The sequence below is a fragment of the Aspergillus piperis genome, assembly GCF_003184755.1.
Source record: "Aspergillus piperis CBS 112811 unplaced genomic scaffold BO85scaffold_3, whole genome shotgun sequence".
Taxonomy (NCBI): Eukaryota; Fungi; Ascomycota; class Eurotiomycetes; order Eurotiales; family Aspergillaceae; genus Aspergillus; species Aspergillus piperis.
In genome coordinates, this window is record NW_020291593.1 from 1,094,981 (window position 1) to 1,116,926 (window position 21,946).

Below are 21,946 nucleotides of genomic sequence, written 5' to 3' on the forward strand. Positions count from 1 at the left end.
GAATGCCTTATCTGTATTATGCTATATAACTTCATTCTCTACCCCTTTCATTATCTAAATATTGTACGAAGTATTAGTTGGACTCATCACACGATTTAGAGTGGATAACGAATGTCTTTATAATTAAAGAGACCACCGTGCTGACGCCTATCCTACCCTTTGCTTGCTATCATGATACAGGAATACTCAACTATGAACAAGAATTTGTTCTGTTATGTATGACATACAGGTGAAAGTGAGACAGAATGTGTCAGTGATTGAGAAGGAAAATACTGTATACGCTTGCTGTGTGATATAACATGTCAAGAGGTATAAATGTAAAGCAGAGCCGAGAGATATCGCCGAGCTTTCAGAGAACACAATATGGGAGGTGGGGTAGACAACAGAAAAGGAAGAAGAGAAAGTCTAATCGATTAATAGGTAGGCCGCTAGGTTGATAAGTTGATTGTTGAATGATTGGTTATTTTTTCCCCCCTTCAGAACAGGTTCCAGCCACGATTCCTCTGTTCCCGGTTACCTACAGGGCGATCTGAGTTCCTGTTCTTTCTTTCGCGTCCGTCGAGTTGACGGATACTTTCGATCTTCTGGAGGGCTAACTCAAGAAGTTCCTTCTTTCTGATGACGTCCAGGTGGTTCCGGATGCGCGGGTCTTCGCGGGCGAATCGCTCGACTTCGGCGTCGGAGAGGTGGCGGCCTAGACGCATGTCGAGCTCGCGGGGGAAATTGTAGTAGAATTCGGAGAGGAGTTCAACGTTGAGGAAGAGGACGGCAGTGGAGGTGAGCTTGTCGGCGACAACGTCGAGGAAGACCTCCGGACAGTAGTATTTGTTCTTTTTGGAAGAGCATTGCTTGGAGCGAACGGCGAGGAGCCGCATTTTGATAAGGTCAGCCCGGTCACGGAGGAAGACGCTCTCGCGGCCTGTGTCTTGTTAGAAGTGATACCTGATTATTTGTAGGACAGATCGACATACCTCGGGCCAGCAAGGCGGAGCTGAATCCACCAGCACCGCCAGCGCCGTCACCTTCCAGGAAGACCTCGCCCTTTCGCACCTTGTCGACGAATGACATGACGTCCTTCAGTTTGCGTCGTCCGATGGAGTCTTCAAGGCGCTTGAAGGCCGTCTCGCACGCTCTGAGTTCCTCCTTGAGGACTTTGCTGACGTTTTCCCTTCCCTTGGCCCATTCCGGGTCCTCGACCTCAATCTCAAACTTGAAAGGCTTGATGCAGTTTTCAACTTGATCGCTAGTGCTGAAGAATCGATCGTTCAAGATACTATTGCACGCATCGACGATCTGCTTCTGAGCGTAAGGATGCGTGGCAAAGGTAGAGTTGGCGATCAAGCGATCGACATGAGTTTGGATCGCGTTGGCAACGACTGTAGTGGCAAGTCGGCCGATTCCCAACTTCGTCAGGGAAGATGTCGAAGCATCGAGCTTGCGGTGCCAGTACAGTGACTCCGGATCAGCTTTGGCAAGGTCACTGAGCGGATCCAGTTCTGGTAGCGGAGCAGACAGATCGTCTATCGGCTTGTTCCAATACCTTTGTGCCAGAATGTCCATTACCCGCTGATCAAGCTCGTTCTTGAGCATTTCGCGGACCTGAGGGCGGCCGAAGCTTTCAGCAAACGCCTTGAACGAGTGCTTGAAGCTGTCCAAGCTCTCCGCCAGATAAGACTCTGCACTCAGAGGACGATCGTTGTATTGAACCTTGAACTCATAGGTTGCCTCCTCAAGCTCCTGACTGATTGCATCCCTAGTACCCGCTAGGCTTGATGCCATCGTCTGCTCGAGAACATGCATGAGCTTAGTGCGCAAAGTCGAAACACCGACAGAAACGTCCGACTGTGAACCAAACTCCGACGGGTGAGCAGAGAAATAGGCGTGTTCATTCTTCATGATGGCTCCGGTGATATTTCCGCTGCCTCTGGAGAAAAGTGCTGTTGTTTGGGGAATACGGCTAACCACACCAACGTAGCCCAGGCGGAGAGGGTACTTCTTATCGGAGAGAACGTTGTAGCCGCGTTCGGGATCAACAAGGTCCATCTTCGTTATAACGCCAATCGTCCTCTCACCTCTGGGATCTACCCTGCGGCTGGCTCTAAGAGCAGTGGAGTTGGCCAAATCAACATCGGCGGCGGAAATGGCGAGAATGACATTCGGTGCTTGAATGTACTTGTCGCAGAGATCGGAGATTTTCTGTTTCAACTCAGGGGGTTGGTCGTGCCCAGCAACTTGGATGTAGCCCGGAAGGTCGATGAGAGAGAGGTCAGGAACGTGAGGAGAGTAAATAGAGAGCTGAATAGGGTCATCGGAAACACAGTCCCTCTCCGGAACGGCCAAGTTCAAATCCGTCAAAGTCCGTTGAATCTGAGAAAAGTCGGTGATCTTCCCTAACCCAAGAGCCGGGAACTCTCCATATTCAGCTTGCGCATTCGGTGTGTTGACCAGAGTCAGCTCGATCGGCCGCCGGGTAACCATGTTCGTGCCTTTCGGAAGGAATTCATGTCCAACAATAGCCTCGAGAACGGAGCTCTTGCCCGAAGACTGAGACCCGATAACCACGATTGACGGGAGCGTCAGGGTATTCGACTGGCCGACGGTCTGCAGGATGTTCCTGATCTCGATCATTTTCCGTGTAAGAAGCATCATCTGGTCATCCTCCGCAATCTTTCTTTCCGACCGAGTGTCCTCCTCATTAGACTCATCGTAACCGAAAGCTCCGGCAGTAGTAGCACCGGCTGCCGCCGCACCGAGACGACTCTCCTTTGGGCGTTTTCCTCCTGGGCCACCATTATCGGACTGAGGTTCTTCGTTGGGACTTATAATACTCTGCAACCATTCCGGAAGTTCCACGGCATCCGTCGTTCTTTGCCATCCGCGTTGTGTCTGTTCGGCAATGCCCTGAATTTCCGTGAATAAGCTCGAAGCTGCATCTCCCGCTGTTTCCCCCGCACGTTTGAAAAGATCGATAGCATAATTTCCTGCCTCTGAACGACGCACACATTCATTAATCATCTATTAGCAAAGACAGACAGAGAATCGAGCACGTACGTGTCGCTTGGTACTGGAAATAAGCTAGCCCCGCTACCGTAGCACCCCCAAGCATAGCCGGCAGCCGTACCAGCTTGATGGCGAGCTTAGGGAGTATCCGGTGAAAGGAGATTGCCCGCACAGCAGGCACATTATTGTGAATCGCATTCGCACCTACTGGCCAGGCCCGGCCACGTAGAGCGGCGCTGCCATCGGAGCGAAGAAGACCGCCGGTCCTGGCGGCAGCATTATGAACATGGCGGGCCAGAAGACCGGTCCGCAATAGCGGAACAAGACGATGGGAGAGGATTCTCCCGCTCATGGTTCCTGAAATCACATACACATGAAGAAAGTCGGAAGAAGGCTAGTTAGGCATTTCCGAGGCGAAAAGCCACGGGTGGTAGTTAGTACCTTCGGGATGGTGAGGTAGTAAGTTAGCTTGCGGGAGGGAAAGGAAAGCGAGAAGGAGGCGGCGGAGATGATCAACCAAAACCACAAAATAATAATAATGCAGTCAGTCATTCGATAATCCGCGGCGGGAAAGCCGCGGGTCTCGTGACCTGCGCCCGATGGCCGCTTCGCTGGCCGTATCGGGACCGGTGTGAGTCACGTGTGGAGAATGTCGCCATTTCGATAGATCCAGATAACAACTATTTTCCGTAGGTCTGAGTAATTTCTGCTTCTTTCGAGAGTCTAGAGTTCTGCAGGCTATTTGGACACAGCAGTTTATATATATATTGGGCTGGATTCTTGTGTTGCCCAATCCATACACAACATTCAGCTGCGCCGTTGTCGGATCGAATTGTGACTGGAGACTGGAGCTGCGCCCTGAAGCAACTACTACTAGTTTTAGCGTCTCCAGCTGAATCGGGCTTTGCTGTCTACAGACACTCTTAAAGAAAAAGGTGTCCCCAGGGAGAAAACTTAGACTGTATTTCCTTGTCAAACTATACTCTCTGTATAATCGCCGAATATGTGTCGTCTCCTGGTATGTAAGCTCCGTTCTGACCCCATCCACGTCATACAGTCAGCCAGCCTGAACTGACCGCTTGTCGCCAGGTATACAAAGGCAGGCATGAGATTCGTCTCAGCAAGCTAGTCACGGAGCCAAGCCATTCCATTCTCACTCAGTCCTACGACTCCCGTTTAAGACTAGTAAGTCTATCCTCTGCAGTGCCCAAGTAAAAGGAATCCACTGCTACCTACCCCCTATCCCAGACCAGAGCCCAATATTAACCCCCATATACAGGACAACCGCCGCCCCGTCAACGGCGACGGCTTCGGCGTGGGCTTCTACACAGACCCAAAACTAGGTCCAGAGCCATGCATTTTCACATCGACACTCCCAGCGTGGAACTGCGAGAACCTTGAGCGGCTCGCCTCCAAGACATGCTCTAATCTAATCTTCGCGCACGTGCGCGCAACCACAGAGGGCACTCTCTCCGACACGAACTGCCACCCATTCCAGCACAGCACGCTGATGTGGATGCACAACGGCAACGTCGGCGGCTGGCAGTACATCAAGCGGCCGTTGGCCGACTCGCTCGCGGACAAATGGTTCCTAGGCGTCAAGGGCGGGACAGATAGCGAGTGGGCATTCGCGCTGTTCCTTGACCTTCTCGAAAAAGAAGGTGTGGACCCTAGCTCTGATCCCGGCCCAGGAGGGTTCGGACAGGCGCTGCTGCGTCGGGTGATGGTGAAGACGATTGCCAAGATCAATGAGTTCATTCGTGATATTCCCAAGAGACATAATGTGTCGAACGTGGAGACGCGCAGTCTGTTGAACTTTGCTGTTACGGATGGCCAGACTGTTATCTGTACGAGGTACATCAGTAGCAAGACGGATGAACCGGCTAGTTTGTACTTTTCGTCCGGGACGAAGTGGGTGGAGGGGAAGGATAAGGGGCATTTTAAGATGGAGAGGCATGATAAGGGGGCTGATATTGTACTTGTGGCTAGTGAGCCGATTACTTTTGAGAGACGTGAGTGCTTGGCTTCATCTAAATCATTCCGACGGAAAAGGGGATATTTTGCTAACTGATTTGCTCTAGATAATTGGGTCTCCGTCCCTGCCAACTCCATCGTCACCATCCACAAGCAAACCGTCCTGCTACATCCAATCATGGATGAGTTTTACGTCGAGGATACGAACCAGGACCGCTCATCCTGCTACGCCGTGTCCAAGGGTCTTGTTAGCACAGCCCCCGGGACGACCGTGCAGCCCCGTGAAGCAGGGGCTGTCGATACCAACCCCGGAGCTATCCATGGCAATGGCTCCGCACTAGATTCGCAGCAAATTGGCCTCGCCAACAAGTGCGCTTTATCACATTGATAGATTGGGTCCACTCTTGTCAATTGAGCGTGTGCGACAGTGTTAGATTTGGGGAGTTACGGGCTTGGAGTTAGGCATTTGGGTGTTGTTTCTCTATTTCGGGCCACATTGTTGAATATCTTTTGTAATTGATTTACTATTATACTACTCATTCAGCTTATTCTTCCATCTGTATGCAATACTATTATTAGTACGGAAAGGTTGCTTACAACCTGACCGGTGAACTAGTATGAAACATTGTCGATATCGAGACTCAAACTCCATCCCGACCCGCTAAACCATATATACACAGAAATGAAACTCAAATGGGAAAAGGGGGTAAAACAAGAAATAAAGAAAGGAAGAGATGCGACCTGCATCTCCTCAACCACCGAGGCCATGCGAAGCAAGAAGATTCGTTGAAAACACAGAAAGAAAGAAAAGTTTCATATATCCTCCCCAGATATATTAGCATGCTTGAAATACTTCATCCCCACCCAAGCAACAACAACCCAAACCCAGGACATAACGGCCGTCAACACAATCAACGCAGGATAATACCCTACAATAGGTAACGTGGGGTCATCTTCCAGCTCTGGAGGAGCATATGGCGTCTCTCCGACGTCCCACGCCCAGCTCCAAACACCGAAGCAACTTCCCATTCCAACCACAAACACCAGCCACGTCACAATCAGTATTATCCACCCCCACCATTCTGTCTCCGAATAGTCCCATACCATCTCCGAGGTGCTGACAATATCGGCGGAGTGAGTTGCGAGGGGCGATTTGGCGCGGTGAAGTGGTCGATAGGCCGTCGAGTCAGCTTGTAAAGCATAATATGAGTCGGAGTTGGACGAAGCGGTTGGGAGGTGGAGGCCGGTGGTGGTGGTTGCAGCGGCCGCGGCTGCGGCAGCAGCAGCGGCGATAGCGCTATTTGAAGTATTTGGGTGAGGGAAGGGTATGATGTCTTCGTCGTCGGTGGTCATCTCGTCGCCGAGAATGCTTTCTTTGGATTGGTTTTGCTGGCGATGCGAGGGAGCGGCTGCATTTCGGGTTCGCTGGGGTGCGTCCATAAGGGTCCATGTAGAAGTATTTCCTCCACGGTCTGTTCGATGACCTGAACTGCTTTGCTGGAGAACGGTACCGTTATCGGGAGAGGTTGGATCGGCGAAAGCGCGTAATTGAGAATCGGAAGGAGGGAGAGGGGACGTTGATGATCCTCCTGGTAGGGAGGGTTGTCCGTTGGGGCTAATATCATCTCCACGCAGCACGTCCACCGATGGCCTAGGAAGTTTCTTATCTCGATATTCGAACCGGGTGCCCAACAAGGCGGTCTTTCGTAGGGAGCCCCTTCTCCTGCGCGTTCTTCGGTGTTGTTGGATCGCAGTCGACATTGCCCTTCCACCTCGCAAACCCGAGCTGAAATCGCTGGTGTCGTCTCGCTCGATGCCCGAATGGCTTCGTTCCGGGGCGTTCTGAGTCGCTTGGATCATTCGCAAAAAGGAGAGGCGCGAAAGTAATGAGCCGGACGAGCTGCGCTTGTGGCCGCTGCTTGCGCTCCCGGAGCGCACCCGCCTCGAGAGCTGATCATTGTTGTCCAGCGAGAGTGCCGCACCTTTGCCGTCGCTTGCATCTTCCATTGGCGCAAGCTGGGCGCGACTAGCTGGCGGTTAGCACGCCCACATCCAAAACCGGGGTTAAGAAAAGTCGTCGGGGGTTCTCATGAGCAGCGGCCAGGTCGGAGACGAGGTGAAGGGGGGAAAGGATAAGCAAGTGGTGGGTGGGCATCCGCGGCCAAGAAAGGGTCCAGGCGGTCACTCGAGAAATTCCCGGTCCCATTCTCCACCTCCCAACTCTATAAGGAGAGAGAATTTATCCGCAGCCACGGAGCGGCTGTGTTGGTATTAATAGAAAATGGATGGGTCTCGACTTTGGGCACGGCAGATAGCAAAACAAGAAAGTGTCATCATACTGATCCCCGTCTAGCATTAGCTACTTCTACTGAAATGATGGAGGATTCCTGTTTTACTTCCATAGTGGCCATGCACGAATATCCTGGTATAGGGCATCCAAGAGTGAGCCTCTTGGGTTTCACAAAAACAAAATAGGTATAATATCCGAAACGCCAATAGCAGGGTGTGATCAAGGAGATTGAAAGATCACGCTCAGAATATCTGGTATCATAAAGACGAGGCTCAGGTACGGGGGGGAAAGCGCGAAAAACCGCCAAACATCACACACTAATCGATAAGAGATCAATATTCATTTGTCAAGAATTGGCCAAAGAAACGGGAAGGAACATGGCTTCTCGATCATTCGAATGAAAGAAAGAGCGCGCACAGCCTTTGAGCATCAGGGCTCCTGTGCGCAGGCAGAAACAGATATAGAGCTCTTTGGCAAGCCACTCATACATACTAAACGAAATACGATACAAATTGGGAGAGGCGATAATTTGGACAATAGACCAAAGACAGGGCTCGAGAATGGCATGATAACAGAAAATACTTTTGGTTTATTCCGCAGAACGCTTGAACGGGAAGCCCAAGAAGCTTAGCCTTTGATCAAAGTCACGCACATTCGTTCAAAGAAAAGAGCATATGAAAAGTTTGACTCAACAAAGCGGATTTGGGGTATTGGGTGTACGATAACACACAAATTTCATTTCAAAAGGAAGAGTTTGAGAATGGGAGATGCGCTTAGAAATCCACTTAGTCGGGGCTGTCATAAAGAGAAGGAAGTGAAAATAAGGAAAGGAAGAGAGAACAGCGGGTGCGAAGATTAAAAAAGGGGTGGAAGGTAGAAAAAAGAACACTTCCGCTTGTCGCTGTTGCGGCTGCCAGCAGCGATACCACATTGTCCGTGCTGGCTGGCGTGCAGTCTCGAGGATGGTAGATCAACGGCTACGCTTGGTAGCCGCCGAAACCATTTCCAAAGTTGGCGTTGTTGGGCTGGTTCCAGCCGGAGGTAGGCGTGGCTTGACCACGGCCATAGCCAGCATTACCAGGGACCTGGCCATAACCTTGGCCTGCCATTCCGGACTGGTCCCATCCTCTCTGGGTCGGAGTAGGGCCTGTCATTAACCACATTAGTAAAAAGGCGAAGGAGTTTGAGAGGAGACGTGAATTTACCTTGGGGGGTCATGGGAGCGCCCGGACCGCCGTACTGGGGGAAGTACGGGGTTGGGGTGGAACTAAATCCCGAGTTGCTCTGCTGACCAGAGAAGTTGTCGAACTGGCCGGTAGGAGGACGGTCCTTGCCCCACTGTGACGGTTAGCAAGGAACCATTTTGGAAACAAGGGGAATGCTCAAAACATACACTGCACTTGAGGGGACGGCCATTGACGTTGTAGCCGTTCAGCTGGCAGATGGCCATGGCGGCATTCTCATGCGTGTCCATCTTGATGAAGGCGAATCCACGGTCGGCCTGCAGACGAGTCTCAATCACATAGCCGAAGTTCTGGAAGAGTGGGACGAGATCGGTCTGCGTGGTGTAAGGGGTCAAGTTACCCACATAGCACGTGGTCTGCCACTGTGGGGTTTGCTGGACGACCATGTCGTAGCTCTGGATGCCGTGGGTAGGGAAGTGGTGATGACCGAAAGCCGTGGTCGGCGTCATGCCCATGGCGGCCATGGCCTGCTGCTGGGAAATGGAAGGCTGACCCTTCTGGTTGGCCCAGTTGCAACGAATAGCGCGGGAGCCGAGCCATTCCCCGTCCATAGAACTCAGAGCCTTGTCGGCGTCAGAGCGCTCGCGGAAAGCAACAAAACCGTAGCCACGGGACCGGCCAGTCTTCATATCCCACATAACACGAGCCTCGGACACTGAGCCAAAGGCAGAGAAAGCCTGGAGAAGCACTTCATCGTTGACTTCGTTGCTCAGATCTCCGACGAAAATGTGGAAGTGGTTGGAGGTATCCTCCTTGTTTGTGCTATTAGACTGGTAGGCCCAGTTCACACGGATTTCCTGCAGAGATCGTCAGAAGCAGTCCGATATTATGCATATGTACGTGGGCTTGCATACCGACTGGTGGATGCGACGTCCGTTGAGCGTCTGCATGGCCCTCTCGGCGGCACCCGGGTCATCGAACTCGACAAAGCCGTAGTTGTATCCCTTACTGTTGAACTTCTGTAACAATTAGCATGAGGAGGGGAGTCATGCAAGATATGAGGTGCTCAGCAGCAGCTCCAGCAGCAAGAGTAAAAGCTTACGTTCTTATCCGGAATGATCTTGACACTGACGACATGGCCAGTCGTCTCAAAAATCTGCTTCAGAATATCCTCAGTCACCCGAGGGTCAAGGCCACCGACATACAAAGCCCTCTTGTTTGGTTCAGGGGCAGCACGGCGTACGAAACCACCGGCGCTAGTCGGGGACATCATGTTTCCGGACATGGGAGAGGTAATGGCGGTCGGGATGGGGTTGGTGTTCTGAGGAATCACCACAGGCGGGCGGGGAGGCGGCGGCATGTGGGAAGGATTAGCTTGACCATTGCCCTGAGACGCATCGTACTGCTGGTTGGGAGCAGCAGCAGAGGTTTGGGGGGGAGGAGGGAGGGTCGAAGAGGTGGAAGCGGTAACGTTGTCGGCCATTGTTGAGAGAGGTCACGAGATGCAAATTTACAGAAGAACCGACCGGGTCAAACGAGCACTAAATGCAAGATGGAAAGGACGACGACAGTGTTTGACGAGACAGCGGTAGGATGAGATGCAATCTTTGATGACGGGACGATGCAGGCGTTACGCAGTCAGAATTAGAGTAGGCGAAGGCGGAAAACGACGCGGGGATCGAAACACCCAGGTCAAGATGGAAACTGGCAAAAGCGCTAAACTAGATCATACAATGGGGACCACGATACGGGCGGTAGCTAGAGCGGACGATCGCCGTCAAGAAAATGACGCTGGAATGCTTCGAGAGGATGAAGAAGATGGCACGAAGAGGTGCTGAAGTAGCGGACGACTCAAAACACAATGGGTGGTGTTGATTCTCAACCAGCCCCAACAAGTGAGCGAGGTGGCAGCAGTAGCAGCAGAGCTTCAGATTCGGGCAACCGAAGCCGGGACGGAGGTGTGTTTGAGGCAAACGCAACGGTGGAACAAGAAGACGGAGGGAAAAGAAAAAGAGCAAAGATGAAAGGAAAGGGAAAGAAAAAAACAAAGGGAAGAGAAAACAGATGCACACGGGCTCACGAGCTCGACAAACACCTGAAGATGAGGGATGGAGATGGAGAGAGGAATGGGAGGGAAGAGGAAGAAGGAAATGGGGAAAGGATGGAAACAGGGGAAAGAAAAGCTGCGATGATCTGACTTGACGGGAAGTTTGACTGGAGAGCAGAACGAGGAGTTTGGATGGTCAAGAGCCGCTCCGGGTGGGGGGCACGCTAGCCCCTCTTGCGTTAGTCCTCCCTTGACGGGCCTCGTCTTTGTCCAAGCAAAGGCGCTTATTCTCCATCATTTGCTTCTTCCTTCTCCTCCTCCTCTTCCTCTTTCCATCTACTCCTCCTCTCCCCCCCCTCCCTCCCGCCTGATCTGTTCACCTGCCCTCACGTTGGACAAGCTCTTGTCGCGTCCATGCTATTTTTGTGTCCCTTGGCTTGGGCACTGTTTGCGCGACTTCCCTGCGCTTCTTGCAATTTCCCCCCTCATAACGACTCTTCTGCTCCAATTGGTTTTCAGGTACTGCCGTCAAAGAACCCGGCGCCCGTCCTCTCACGGACCTTCTGAAACCGTCCATTCACATCTGAGCGCACATTACTGGCTCTTATCGCTCTTTGATACTGCTGTTTAAGGACCCTTCCTTTTAAACTTTTGCGTCAAACACGACCGACTAGAAAGCCGACAGGCCATACCAAACACCTGTCTGTCACTATACTACCATAGCCATGGCGACAACAAAATTCTCCAATCCGGACTCTCTTGACGTTCTGACGTCAATGGTCAACCAAACGGTACTCCTTTATCCTAGTAACCCCCTTGCAGTGCTAAAGGCCATATTCTAACTCCCAGTAGCTCATAGAGACCGGCCGCTTTTTTAAAACTGGCGGGTCCATGCAGTCCAGGGCCCAACTCAAGCGTTCAATCCCCACTGCCCACGAGAAGTTTCAGAGTGCTCTAGACAGTTTATCTGAGCAGATAGTAAGCTAGCAGCAGCTTCGAGATTCTGCAATCTGTACTCACCGTCGACAGTTTATTGCCAAAGCCTTCCTTGAACGAGACTACGAGACAGTGCAAGCAAAAAAAGCTGCCCTTCAGCCCGCTGAGGATGTTGTTATGAATGAATCGAACGTGAAAGTTGAACCAGAGGCGGCACCACAGCCTTCTGAACAACCCGTGACCGACGCAGACACCGTCCAGCCCAAGGCCGAGCCAGTTGACGACACTCTCGCTCCGAAGCCCCAGGTCGACGCAAATGCTAGTCAGCCAAGCGATCAGCCCGTCAAAGCTGAGAAGCCCGAGGAAGATGCCGCTGATGTGCCTGCAGCACAACCCGTTTCTGCGCCAGGCGATTTCAACTTCGATTCCATGCTAGCCGATAATTCTGGGACCAACGCCTTCGACTTGAACCTGGACTTTGGCGATGATGGCGTGGGCAATGACAGTTTCCTGTCAGGCTCTAATCTAGCCAATGCCGCCAGCAATGCCAACAATGGCAATGGGGGAGAAACCAACCAGCCAAGCAATGCTCCAACGGCCTTGCCTGGTACCGAGAACACCCCCGCTCGCGCACAGATGGGAGGGGATGCATTTGATCTTGAGCTACAAAAAGCGGAAGCATTCACTAACCCAGGGGGTACCTCGGGCGAGCAGACGTTTGATGGACAAGGTGGCAGTAATATGGAAGATGTCATGGCACCAGGAGAATCTAGCTTCGACGATCTATTTATGGAGAACGAGACTTTTGGGGGAGAAGGAGCTGGAGACGCTAGCTTACTAGATGGGGACGGGTTGGTTAACATCAATGACCTGGATGACAGCTGGTTCACTTGATGGTCCGCGCATCAACGTTGCTCGAGATATGGATCACTACCTTCGCACGGATAGACAAAAGGCAAGCAGCTATATGCTAGTCGGGCGATAACATTTCAAGTAATATGACGAATGTCTGGAACAAACATCATCAATCAAGACGACTGCTTCCTTCTACATTGCAACTTCGGTGTCATCTTCAACCGCCGACCAGACACACTTCTAGAACGGTCAGCGCAATCAATCTGACACCTCGCCAGAGGGAACATTCTCAGTTCTACGATTACCGAGCCGCCAATCGGCAAATCAGACGATCCACCCTGTAAGGGGGTTGGGGATCAGTACCTACCAGGCAACGGAATGACGCAAGGCACTCCGAAAGTGGAGGAATGTACGGACCGGGGCACGGCGGAGCTTATCTCAGTCGGCAAACTGACGTGAAGGCACTCAACTTTAAGCCCGATTAGCTCTTCTGTGTGAAGTGTTGGTCCGGCTTGGCTTCAGTGCAGCTAGGCTGTTTCCTGCTAGTTCGGCCTCGGGATAACTACTGACTGGGTCCTACAAGGAAGTTCAGTTCCAATAGTTTGGTATGGCGATGTTTCTCGTTACACATATAGTACGAAGTTAGTGTGTGGTCCGACGTCAGCCTCCAAATGCCATGAAGTAACTGGCCACTTTCCTGAGGTGTTCAGAACCGAAGATAACGATCTACATTATGATGCTGCCTATGGGTAAACAGTAGTCCCTGCGTACAAGTAAACAAACGGGGAGTGTGCTGAAGTCAATGTAAAGTCAAGGTTACCCTGTGATGATGTCATCCATGTGATAATGGACTTTGTGTGGAGAACATCATGGGAAGCCGGTGTTGATGATCGAGATCGTCTCCAGACTGTCAGCGAGTGGTAAGCTGAAGGCCCGGAAGGTTTCTCGCTGACTAAGAGCAGGTGAAATTGTCCGGGCTAATCATCCAATGACTCATAGTAATCTCGATGTATCTACGGTGTGGGCTGACAGGTCGATTAAAAACCATCAGAGCCATCTGAGAACTGCACGATATATCTGCGCCTTGAAAGTCTAGACGACTCACTACTCTACCTGGAACAATAAGATATTGCAAGGCATTGAACCGGACAATACTCGGACCTACAGGTGGCGGCGGCGGCGACGGCCACAAACGAATGTGACGGCAAAGGCGACTGTGGAACCGTTCCCGAAATCAGGCCATGGATCTAGAATTAAACTTCTGCATCCCATTCTTCAAATCGGAATGAGAGGTCGGGAATGGTTTTTGGCGACCCGACGGAAGCCTGAAGGGAAAGTTGGATTTTGATTGTATTGACCTGAGAGGCGAAAAGCAGAGAGAGAGAGAGAGAGAGAGAGGGGAGAAAATGAATTTACCCATGATTCCCCAGGCAAGCAAGGCAAGACAGACCAGACCAGGTCAGCCGGGAAAGGCACACCAAGCCTCAAACTACTCAGAGATTAGTCAAAATCCTTCCCGTCGCGCCCCGATGATATCACCAGCACGGCCAAGAATCCCCGCATTGACAACGAAACGCGGCAGCCTCGCAGGAAGCTTTGGGATGTCACGAACTGTGTCCCGGTGGATCTGACCGCCTCATATCCCGGTCTTTTTACTGGGCTTTGATTCCGACTCGACTCTGGAGAAGGAGGGGGGTGTGTGTGTGTATGTATGTATGAAGTCAAGGGGACAACTGGCTATCATCCTGATGATCCTGAGCGAAAAGGATAGACATAATCTTATGACCGAGCGAACTTGCTTTGGTCTCTCTCTCTCTCCAGGCTGTGCCGGAATACCCGCTTCTAAAGCCTCAGAGTGCGTGAAATTCGGCCCCCGGGCCCAGCAGATCAGACGTCACTCCCCTCAAGTCATGGCCGAGGCCTGGGCCCCCTCTTTTGGCGCTAACGATTCAGCTAGTGAAGGGACAAAGTACCGTTCGAAGATATCTTTAGTCTAGGGTGTTCTTTTCCCTTCGTACCTGAGGACACGAACCGCACCACTGCCCCGTCATCTATCACATGGGAAAGATGGGGGCGAGAGGGCTAGAGAGAGAGAGTAGAGAGATATAACCACACCATCAGTTGAGGCTATGCTGAAGATTGATTGAGCTTGAGAAAGCTCCAGTAGCAAACATTTTGCTAGGATTCGGTCCACAACATCGTAAAATCAATATCGGGTCCGATGGATTGACAAAGCGGGTTGAGGCCAGACCTTCCATTGTAGATAATCAGAGTTGGAATAGCTCGAGTAGTTTACCAACGTTGGTGGTCCCCTTCCATGGCGCCCATGTTCGTGCGGAAAGTCTGACCGCGGGTGGAAAAAGATTCAAGGACAGTTTGGTCCCAAGTGGTTCAGCGAGGAGAATGGCCTTCATTGGAGACTTGTCGAAGGCAACTTGCGGATCACCGGATATGACTGAACCTACCGACTTTCCCCCTCCATCCGCGTCATCATCTCTCTGTCTCTCTCTCTCTCTTGTTCTTCCTCCAAGCCTGGTTCAAGTAGTAGTCGGTTTCCCTTCCTTTTCTCCCCCGCCTTGTCTTCTTGCATTTAAGTATCTTGTGCCCAAGGAACTATATCCGCACCGCCTCATTCTTGTCCGTGTCTGTGTTGTCATTGATGTCAATGCTGCCCTTTCGCATGACTTTACCCCCAGTCGATGATTGACCCTTCGATACTTACTTACTCCTAACTCGCCCTACCTGGTCCTCCCCCCAGACACATCCCATCCCATCCCCATTTGGGTCGTCGGTGTTTTTGGCTTTCCCCCCGCATCATCGACCAATCTGGCCTGCTTGACGCTACTGAAAACGGTGATCCCTTCCTTCGCGTTGAACGCTTGATTACTAGGGACTTTACCTTCTGCTGCGCCGCGGTGGACGTGCTGCTCCTTGCGCCGTCGATCATCTCCCAAAACTCAGAAAAATATCCCAATCCGAAAAGAGGCAAAGCAGAGAAAAAAAAATTTACAATAAAAATTGATTAAAACAAAAAATAAAAATCGATCTAAGGGAAAAGGGAAAAAATAAAACACTACGAAATTAAGGACAGGGAACTGTGACTCTGTCCCAAAGGAAAATTCCACTGGTCGCACGACTCACTGCAGCTGGGACTGTGCGTAAGATTCAACCTGAATCTGAATATACTTCTCCACGCCCAGTCTTCCCTCTCTTGACTCCATTTCGGTAAGTCGTCGATTCATCCCCAAAACGTGCTTGCTTCTTTGCTGCTTTTATTTTTTCTATTTTTCCTTTTCCTTTTCCTTTTACCCTTTGACCCTGCTGCATTCCTTTCTTCCCTTTCTCCTTTTACTTCTCTCTCTCTCTCTCTTCTCCTTCCTCCTATCTTCCTTTGTTACTCTACTTCTTCTACCTTGCGTCTCCCTTGGTGACATCCCTCGCAATATTGGTGTAATCTCTCCCCTCTATACTTCAGCAACCAGCATACTACATCCATCTTGGGTTGCCTCACCTGCGCCTCTCTATATCCGTCTTACCCGTGGTTGAAAACCAGCCTATCCGGACATCCCGCAGTCATCTTTTTGTCTTTCCTCTTTTTTCTCTGTTTTACCTTAGGGTCTCCATTGCGTCTGGCAAATAATGCTCTTCGATTGGTGCTTTACACGATGACGACTCACATCTCCCATCTAGAACAGGATTTATCCGGTTCCGTGACCACTACAACTAGTGCGGTCTCCCACCTTTCTTGTGGCACCCCCGATTCTGTGCCCATCTTCCACAGTCTCTTGAGGTTTCGCTCCGATAATCGTCGGTCTCTAGAAACTTCCAGTGTAGTTGGCGACACTGTTGCGGTCGAACAAGTTCCACGGCCTGGCCATCGGCGGCGCGCGTCCATACTTAGCAAACTGGCGGGTCCGCGGGAAAACGCAAAGCGATTCCTCCGCCTGGGGACCCCTATCCACCCGACTACTACACTGACGCCACCCACTCCCACTCCCTCAATGCCCGAAACACATCGCCCTCGCCCCGTGTCTGAGATCCTGTTGTCCCCCGATGATGCACAAATGCTTGCCAGCACAGGTTTGAGGACGGGCAGGCTGCGCTCCCACTCTTCGTCGACCGTGTCGGCGTCCCAGCCTTCCCCGATTTCGGCTCAACCGGCAATCCCGGCGGCGGATCCATCGGTGCCGTTTCCCACTCTGCGCAATGAGAAGATTGTGGCGACCGGCAGTGGCATAACGGTTGGTGTTGCGCTCACCGAACCCGTCTTGTTTCTTCAGGGTTATGATCAGAACGATCCCAGCACCAAAAAGTCCGCCATTTTGCGCGGGCAGCTGCATCTCAAAATTACCAAGAGTGTCAAAGTCAAGAAGATCTCCATTTGTTTCCGCGGACATGCCCAGACCGATTGGCCAGATGGTATGTTACATCCCATTGTTCTTACCCCAGGTAGCGTCACCACTAACTCTTTGTCTCATGTAGGGATTCCGCCCAAGAAAGTCCACTTTCACGACAAGAAAGACCTCGTCACACATGGCGTCATGTACTTTAACCATGGAGATACTGCGCTGATGCAAAATGACTACGGCGCGCACTTCTACCAGCACGCTAAACCGGTGACGTCGGTGACGGGCAAGGATGGGCCGACCACCAGCACCCGGGAGTTGCTCTCCAAGACCGGCTCGGCGACCTCGTTGGGCCAGAACGGCCAACTGACAACCAAGGATTTGAAGCGACTGTCCTTGCAATCCAACCATTCGCGCAGTTTGAGCAAGAATGACGCCCCGCCGCCCCCGGTTCACACTCAGCGCAACTACCGGTTGTTTCCCGTCGGTGATTATCTGTATAGCTTTGAGTTTCCCATCGATGGATCTCTCCCCGAGACGATCAAGACCGATCTGGGGTCTGTTCGCTACGATCTTGAAGCGATTGTGGAACGGTCGGGTGCGTTTCGCCCCAATCTGCTCGGTACGTTGGAAGTGCCGGTCATCCGCACGCCAGCAGAGGGCTCGTTGGAGCAGGTCGAGCCAATCGCCATCTCGCGAAACTGGGAAGACCAGCTGCATTATGACATTGTCATCTCGGGGAAGTCATTTCCTCTTGGATCGCAGGTTCCCATCGCGTTCAAGTTGACGCCGTTGGCGAAGGTTGAGTGCCACCGGATCAAGGTGTATGTGACCGAAAACATTCAGCACTGGACTGCAGACAAGAGCGTCCATCGGTTTCAACCAGCGAAGAAGGTGCTGCTTTTTGAGAAGCGGGCGGACTCGGCCAGTACCAGTACCTACCCGGGAAGCTCAATGCGAGTGACGGCCGGTGGCGGCATCGACTGGGACCGTCGCGCGGCTGCTGCGAGGGGCGAGGAGATTGTCGATCGGAACCGGACCAACCTCCTTGGCAATCTCTCCAGCGACGCGGGTGTTGGCCCGACTGAGATGGAGTTCAATGTTCAGCTTCCCAGTTGCCAGGAGATGCGCAACCGGGATGAGTCCCAGCGCCTGCACTTTGACACCACGTATGAGAACATTCAAATCAACCACTGGATCAAGGTATGTTCTACTCCACACCTCGTAGGATTCGCTCGATACTAACGTGTAATAGATTGTACTGCGGCTGTCCAAGGTTGACGAACGGGATTCGGGCAAGCGAAGACACTTTGAGATCTCGATCGACTCTCCATTCCACCTGCTTTCTTGCAAGGCTACACAAGCGAATATCTACCTCCCCGCATACACTTCGCCCGACTCGGAGCCGCCGCCGCAGGCTCAGGAGTATGAATGTGGCTGTCCGGGGGCGCCGCCGGTCAACAGGAATGGTTCTCGAAACGGCTCCAGCCGGCAGTCGTTGTCTTCTGATCGGGACGAGGTGCCCCTCGGCGGCGCAGTTGCGAGAAGCTTCACTAATGGTTCCGGTGGGCTGGCTCGACCTCCCCAGGCCCATTTGGCGGATGAGCCAACCGATCGACACCCTGCGCCCCGACCGATGCATCTTCTGCGGGCGCCATCATTTGCACCGCCCGCCTTTGAAGATGTCCCGCCACCACCACCACTCGTGACGCCGCCTCCGGAGTATAACTCCATCGTTGGGGACAACGACCGAGAATCGGTGCTGCAGGACTACTTCTCACGGTTATCCTTTTACGAGGAACATGCCGATGATGATCGGGGCCGCGGACGAGTTGATGTGCCTCTCACGCCAGGGGGCCGCGTGAACCGCAGCATGGACGTCCCACGGGAATGGGTACGTCTGGAGGAGTCGGCCGTCTAACCGACGAGCCGCATTTACGACGCTATGAGGATTGTATTTTTTTGTTTTAGAGGACGGAGGGAGTTTGTGATACAACCGGCGTTTGATCCTTTCGGAGCAACGTAGGTTGGCTCCCTGTCTAATTTATCTGGTCTGATTGGATATGGCGCCTGAGGAACCGGGATGTATTTGTGGCATTGATTGAGCGATCTTCCTCGTTCGTCATACTATATACATATTGTTCATATTATGTTTAGATACCAGCTGTAGCAGATACAGCAGATGCATGGATTGAGTTATACGTACTGAATAGTGCCTCCCTTGCCTACGGTATAGTTCAATAAACCGTAACCATATAGTACTAGAACGAAAGACATGAACCTAATGAAGCAGCGGTGAAAGCTCACAGCAAGTGACTGGACGGGATACTGATAAGTAGATATAGATAGTAAGTAGAAATCCGCCCGTGGTGGCGCACCGCCCGCATAGAGCTGCCTCTTTCGGCGCTTATCCACTTTAGTCCAAAGTATTTAAATCTGATTGACGCCATCATCACCTGCATTTATTGATTGTACCACCACCTCGTGCTATTCCGTTTTTCTCCTTGCACGAAGACTAGAACAGGTCATATCTTCTCCATAGTATCATATCACTCACGTTCCAGTCTACACCGCTTTCAAGTGGAACTTCAATTTTCGAAAAAAAATATCACTTGTTCGTTACCATTGAGAGGTTTGAGCTGCAGGTAAGTAACTACCATCAACAACTACTAGTATATAAGTATCTAAGATGTGAACAGGGGAACCCTAAGGATCAGAGAAAAGGCAAAGAGCAAAAATGCCCATCGAAGTAACAGACCTCACCGAGGCAGATATCCCCGCCGCCATTGAGATCATTCAGACGGCATTTGCGGAAGATCCGTATTTCAAGTGGGTGTTTGATGCTGAGAATGTAAGTCCGTCAGTCACCAGATAAAACATAACCCGAACGGGGTTAGTAGAAGACCCTGAGCGTGTAAGGTGATGATCACGAATGATCAAGATAAAGGCACCAAGAGCTAACCAATTCTCCCAACCTTCCCATCACCGCGGTCGGATTGGGGGTAACCTCCCCCAAACCGACCAGTATGGGAACCTTTCATCTTCATTTCTAAATGAAATAGTTCAACAAGCAGCGCAATCACGATTCCCTAGCGGTGCGATGTCGCTGGGGGATCAACAATGCCATTTTCCAAGTTGCGACAGACACATCAAGATCATCCCCAGGAGGAGGAAAGAAGAAGATAGTGGGCGTCTCCTGCTGGCTCCCACCTACCTCGGCTCACACACCAGAGACATGGTACAGCTGGACGCAAAACTGGCTTCTCAGCTTTCGCCAGATGCTCAACAACGTATGGCATTTCGGACGGGGCGGACTTCGCACCAACCGCTACTGGATTTGGAAGGAGCGGCAGCATGAAGCGCAGAGCCAGATCTGGGATGATCCCAAGGGATACTATTTCTGCAATATTGTGGCGGTGCATCCGGAATGTCAGGGTCTGGGGGTGGGGAGGAAGCTCTTTGAGGCGGTGACGGATCGGGCGGATCAGGAGGGAGTCAAGTGTTATTTGGAGAGTTCGAGGAATGTGCCGAATGTGCAGATTTATGAGAAGATGGGGTTTGAGATGAGGAGGGAGATGGAGTGTAGGGATGGGGAGGATGTTTGTATGGTGAGTCCGCTTCTACTATCTATTTACATGTTCTGTGGAGGAGTAGGGGTGTGGCGGTGAAACGGGGTGTTGTATCAGATGGTTGGCTAACTTGGGATAGCTCTATTGTATGGTTCGTGAACCGAAGTCTAAGTCGGGATAGTGAGGGGCGTGGCTTTAATTCTAGACGTATCCTTCACTCTAGATATGGAGGTCATTCCATAGTTCACGAATCTCTTAACAGTAGAGTCTGTTCGCCATCACTTATTGGCCAGATGCACCATCGGTTGGTTGGTGAGGAACACGGACAATCATTAATCCTTCTGCGTATGCCTTTATTAAGATGCAAGGCCAGCAATGTTCACACACTCACATAATATTAAATCCCCTAACACACCACTCCTCACCCATGGATGACTCAACCAAACAGCTTCGCGAACGCAATCTTCGCCAAATCCGAGTGGTCCTCTCTCAACTTCCACCCGATGTCGGCTCAGACACGATACGAATACTTGGTGATACTCCAAATAGTATTCTTGATCCTGAGGATTTCCTAGGATCCATACGTCCATTTGTTACAGAGACTGAGGAGTCCCTCCGAGGATTTGACTCAGGCAATGAGACTCGTTTTGTTGCCGCCAAAATTTGCCGTGGGAAGCACTCTTACTTTATACTCGACCTCAACCATAGCAACTATAACTATGAAACTGCACATGAATGCAAAACTTTGATTCCCATCTATGTTCTTCGCCTATCGAAAAGGCAACCCACGATCTTTCGCAAACGGGAGCTGGATGAATCCATCGCGAAGATCCTAAGGAACATGCACAATCTCCATGGTCAGGCCCCTCTACCTCTGTTTGACAACCATTATGATCCGTATCTTCAATACCCCAACCCGCGCAGCCCGCATTATGAGGTTTGACTTGTTTTTCACGACTGTGTTCTGTAATCTCAAATTTGTTTCATGTCCGAGATATTCTCTGATGTAGGTGGAGAACCTCGCTGCCATACGGAGTCTTTGCATTAATTTGAGGCGTTTAGAAAACGGTAGGTGGAAATGGTGACAACAACAGGTATTTAGTGGATGAAGGTATGGGAACTGAATTTGGCAGTCTATTTAACTATTACTGACACCTTATGGCATCAATCCATATGCCGCGTGGGAGCCACGCACAACCATGGCACATCTAGCTAGCTCCTACATTGTAGCAGGTTCGTTTGAGCATATGGGTGGTGCGGCAGTATGAGACGAACATGAACACGAGCACATGTAAGATCTAATCTGCTTAAGTCCAAACCTCGGACCAAACAAACATTCTCAGCTAGCTAGCTAGCTATGTATTCAGTAACTACGTAGATAGTATGTGTCAAGAATTTCAGCAGACTATACATAAGTAAAAAACTGGAAACCCCGTTATTGAGTGGACACCATCACCAGACCATTTAGATCAGAGCATGGATTCGTAGTATTGATTGATCACGAGTCTACCCACAGTCCGTATTCAGGTCTCTGCAGAAAAAGTTAAAGCCCCTTATTTCAGGTTCTTTCTTTCCCCTTCTCGGCCAAGACCCGGGGAAAAGGAATTGGATCCACGGGGGATCCACTTTGCATGGGACGGATGAAGAATGAGAATGAATGAATGAATCCGTTCCGTTGCCAAGGAGGGGTCCTTTGTTTGATGTAGATATTATATACATAGTAGTATTTATGAAGTGTATGGCTA

General features: G+C 51.3%; 8 protein-coding genes across 8 annotated transcripts; 5 read left to right on the forward strand and 3 right to left on the reverse strand.

The window, feature by feature from the left end:
- Nucleotides 1-22: 22 nt before the first annotated feature.
- Nucleotides 23-3,700, reverse strand: BO85DRAFT_446299 (dynamin-related GTPase MGM1). The gene is made up of 3 exons (XM_025659470.1): nt 3,052-3,700; nt 972-2,987; nt 23-919 (listed from the first exon to the last, which is right to left on the reverse strand). The coding sequence occupies exons 1-3, from the start codon at nt 3,350-3,352 to the stop codon at nt 477-479; spliced, it is 2,760 nt and encodes a 919-aa protein (XP_025519049.1). The 5' UTR covers nt 3,353-3,700; the 3' UTR covers nt 23-476.
- BO85DRAFT_446300 (glutamine amidotransferase subunit DUG3) lies at nt 3,691-5,522 on the forward strand. Its single transcript, XM_025659471.1, has 4 exons — nt 3,691-4,018; nt 4,090-4,185; nt 4,280-5,012; nt 5,082-5,522. The coding sequence occupies exons 1-4, from the start codon at nt 4,004-4,006 to the stop codon at nt 5,360-5,362; spliced, it is 1,125 nt and encodes a 374-aa protein (XP_025519050.1). The 5' UTR covers nt 3,691-4,003; the 3' UTR covers nt 5,363-5,522.
- Nucleotides 5,520-7,048, reverse strand: BO85DRAFT_446301 (PIG-Y family protein). Its single transcript, XM_025659472.1, has one exon. It carries the CDS (start codon nt 6,979-6,981, stop codon nt 5,788-5,790), a length of 1,194 nt encoding a protein of 397 aa, XP_025519051.1. The 5' UTR covers nt 6,982-7,048; the 3' UTR covers nt 5,520-5,787.
- Nucleotides 7,049-8,068: 1,020 nt separating this feature from the next.
- BO85DRAFT_188528 (nuclear and cytoplasmic polyadenylated RNA-binding protein pub1) lies at nt 8,069-10,120 on the reverse strand. The gene is made up of 5 exons (XM_025654413.1): nt 9,551-10,120; nt 9,363-9,467; nt 8,658-9,305; nt 8,470-8,602; nt 8,069-8,411 (listed from the first exon to the last, which is right to left on the reverse strand). The coding sequence occupies exons 1-5, from the start codon at nt 9,929-9,931 to the stop codon at nt 8,242-8,244; spliced, it is 1,437 nt and encodes a 478-aa protein (XP_025519052.1). The 5' UTR covers nt 9,932-10,120; the 3' UTR covers nt 8,069-8,241.
- A 1,100-nt stretch (nt 10,121-11,220) lies between these two features.
- BO85DRAFT_435438 (uncharacterized protein) lies at nt 11,221-12,325 on the forward strand (the record flags this gene model as incomplete). Its single annotated transcript, XM_025658526.1, has 3 exons — nt 11,221-11,286; nt 11,348-11,473; nt 11,525-12,325. The coding sequence occupies 3 exons, from the start codon at nt 11,221-11,223 to the stop codon at nt 12,323-12,325; spliced, it is 993 nt and encodes a 330-aa protein (XP_025519053.1).
- Nucleotides 12,326-15,951: 3,626 nt separating this feature from the next.
- Nucleotides 15,952-18,553, forward strand: BO85DRAFT_484876 (arrestin family protein; the record flags this gene model as incomplete). The annotated part of the gene is made up of 3 exons (XM_025663270.1): nt 15,952-16,705; nt 16,769-17,835; nt 17,888-18,553. The coding sequence occupies 3 exons, from the start codon at nt 15,952-15,954 to the stop codon at nt 18,551-18,553; spliced, it is 2,487 nt and encodes an 828-aa protein (XP_025519054.1).
- Nucleotides 18,554-18,952: 399 nt separating this feature from the next.
- Nucleotides 18,953-20,472, forward strand: BO85DRAFT_188832 (GNAT family N-acetyltransferase). The gene is made up of 5 exons (XM_025654414.1): nt 18,953-18,980; nt 19,053-19,277; nt 19,332-19,483; nt 19,695-20,240; nt 20,341-20,472. Exons 3-5 carry the CDS (start codon nt 19,370-19,372, stop codon nt 20,380-20,382), a joined length of 702 nt encoding a protein of 233 aa, XP_025519055.1. The 5' UTR covers nt 18,953-18,980; nt 19,053-19,277; nt 19,332-19,369; the 3' UTR covers nt 20,383-20,472.
- Nucleotides 20,473-20,628: 156 nt separating this feature from the next.
- BO85DRAFT_484878 (uncharacterized protein) lies at nt 20,629-21,144 on the forward strand (the record flags this gene model as incomplete). Its single annotated transcript, XM_025663271.1, has 1 exon — nt 20,629-21,144. The coding sequence occupies one exon, from the start codon at nt 20,629-20,631 to the stop codon at nt 21,142-21,144; it is 516 nt and encodes a 171-aa protein (XP_025519056.1).
- Nucleotides 21,145-21,946: the final 802 nt, after the last annotated feature.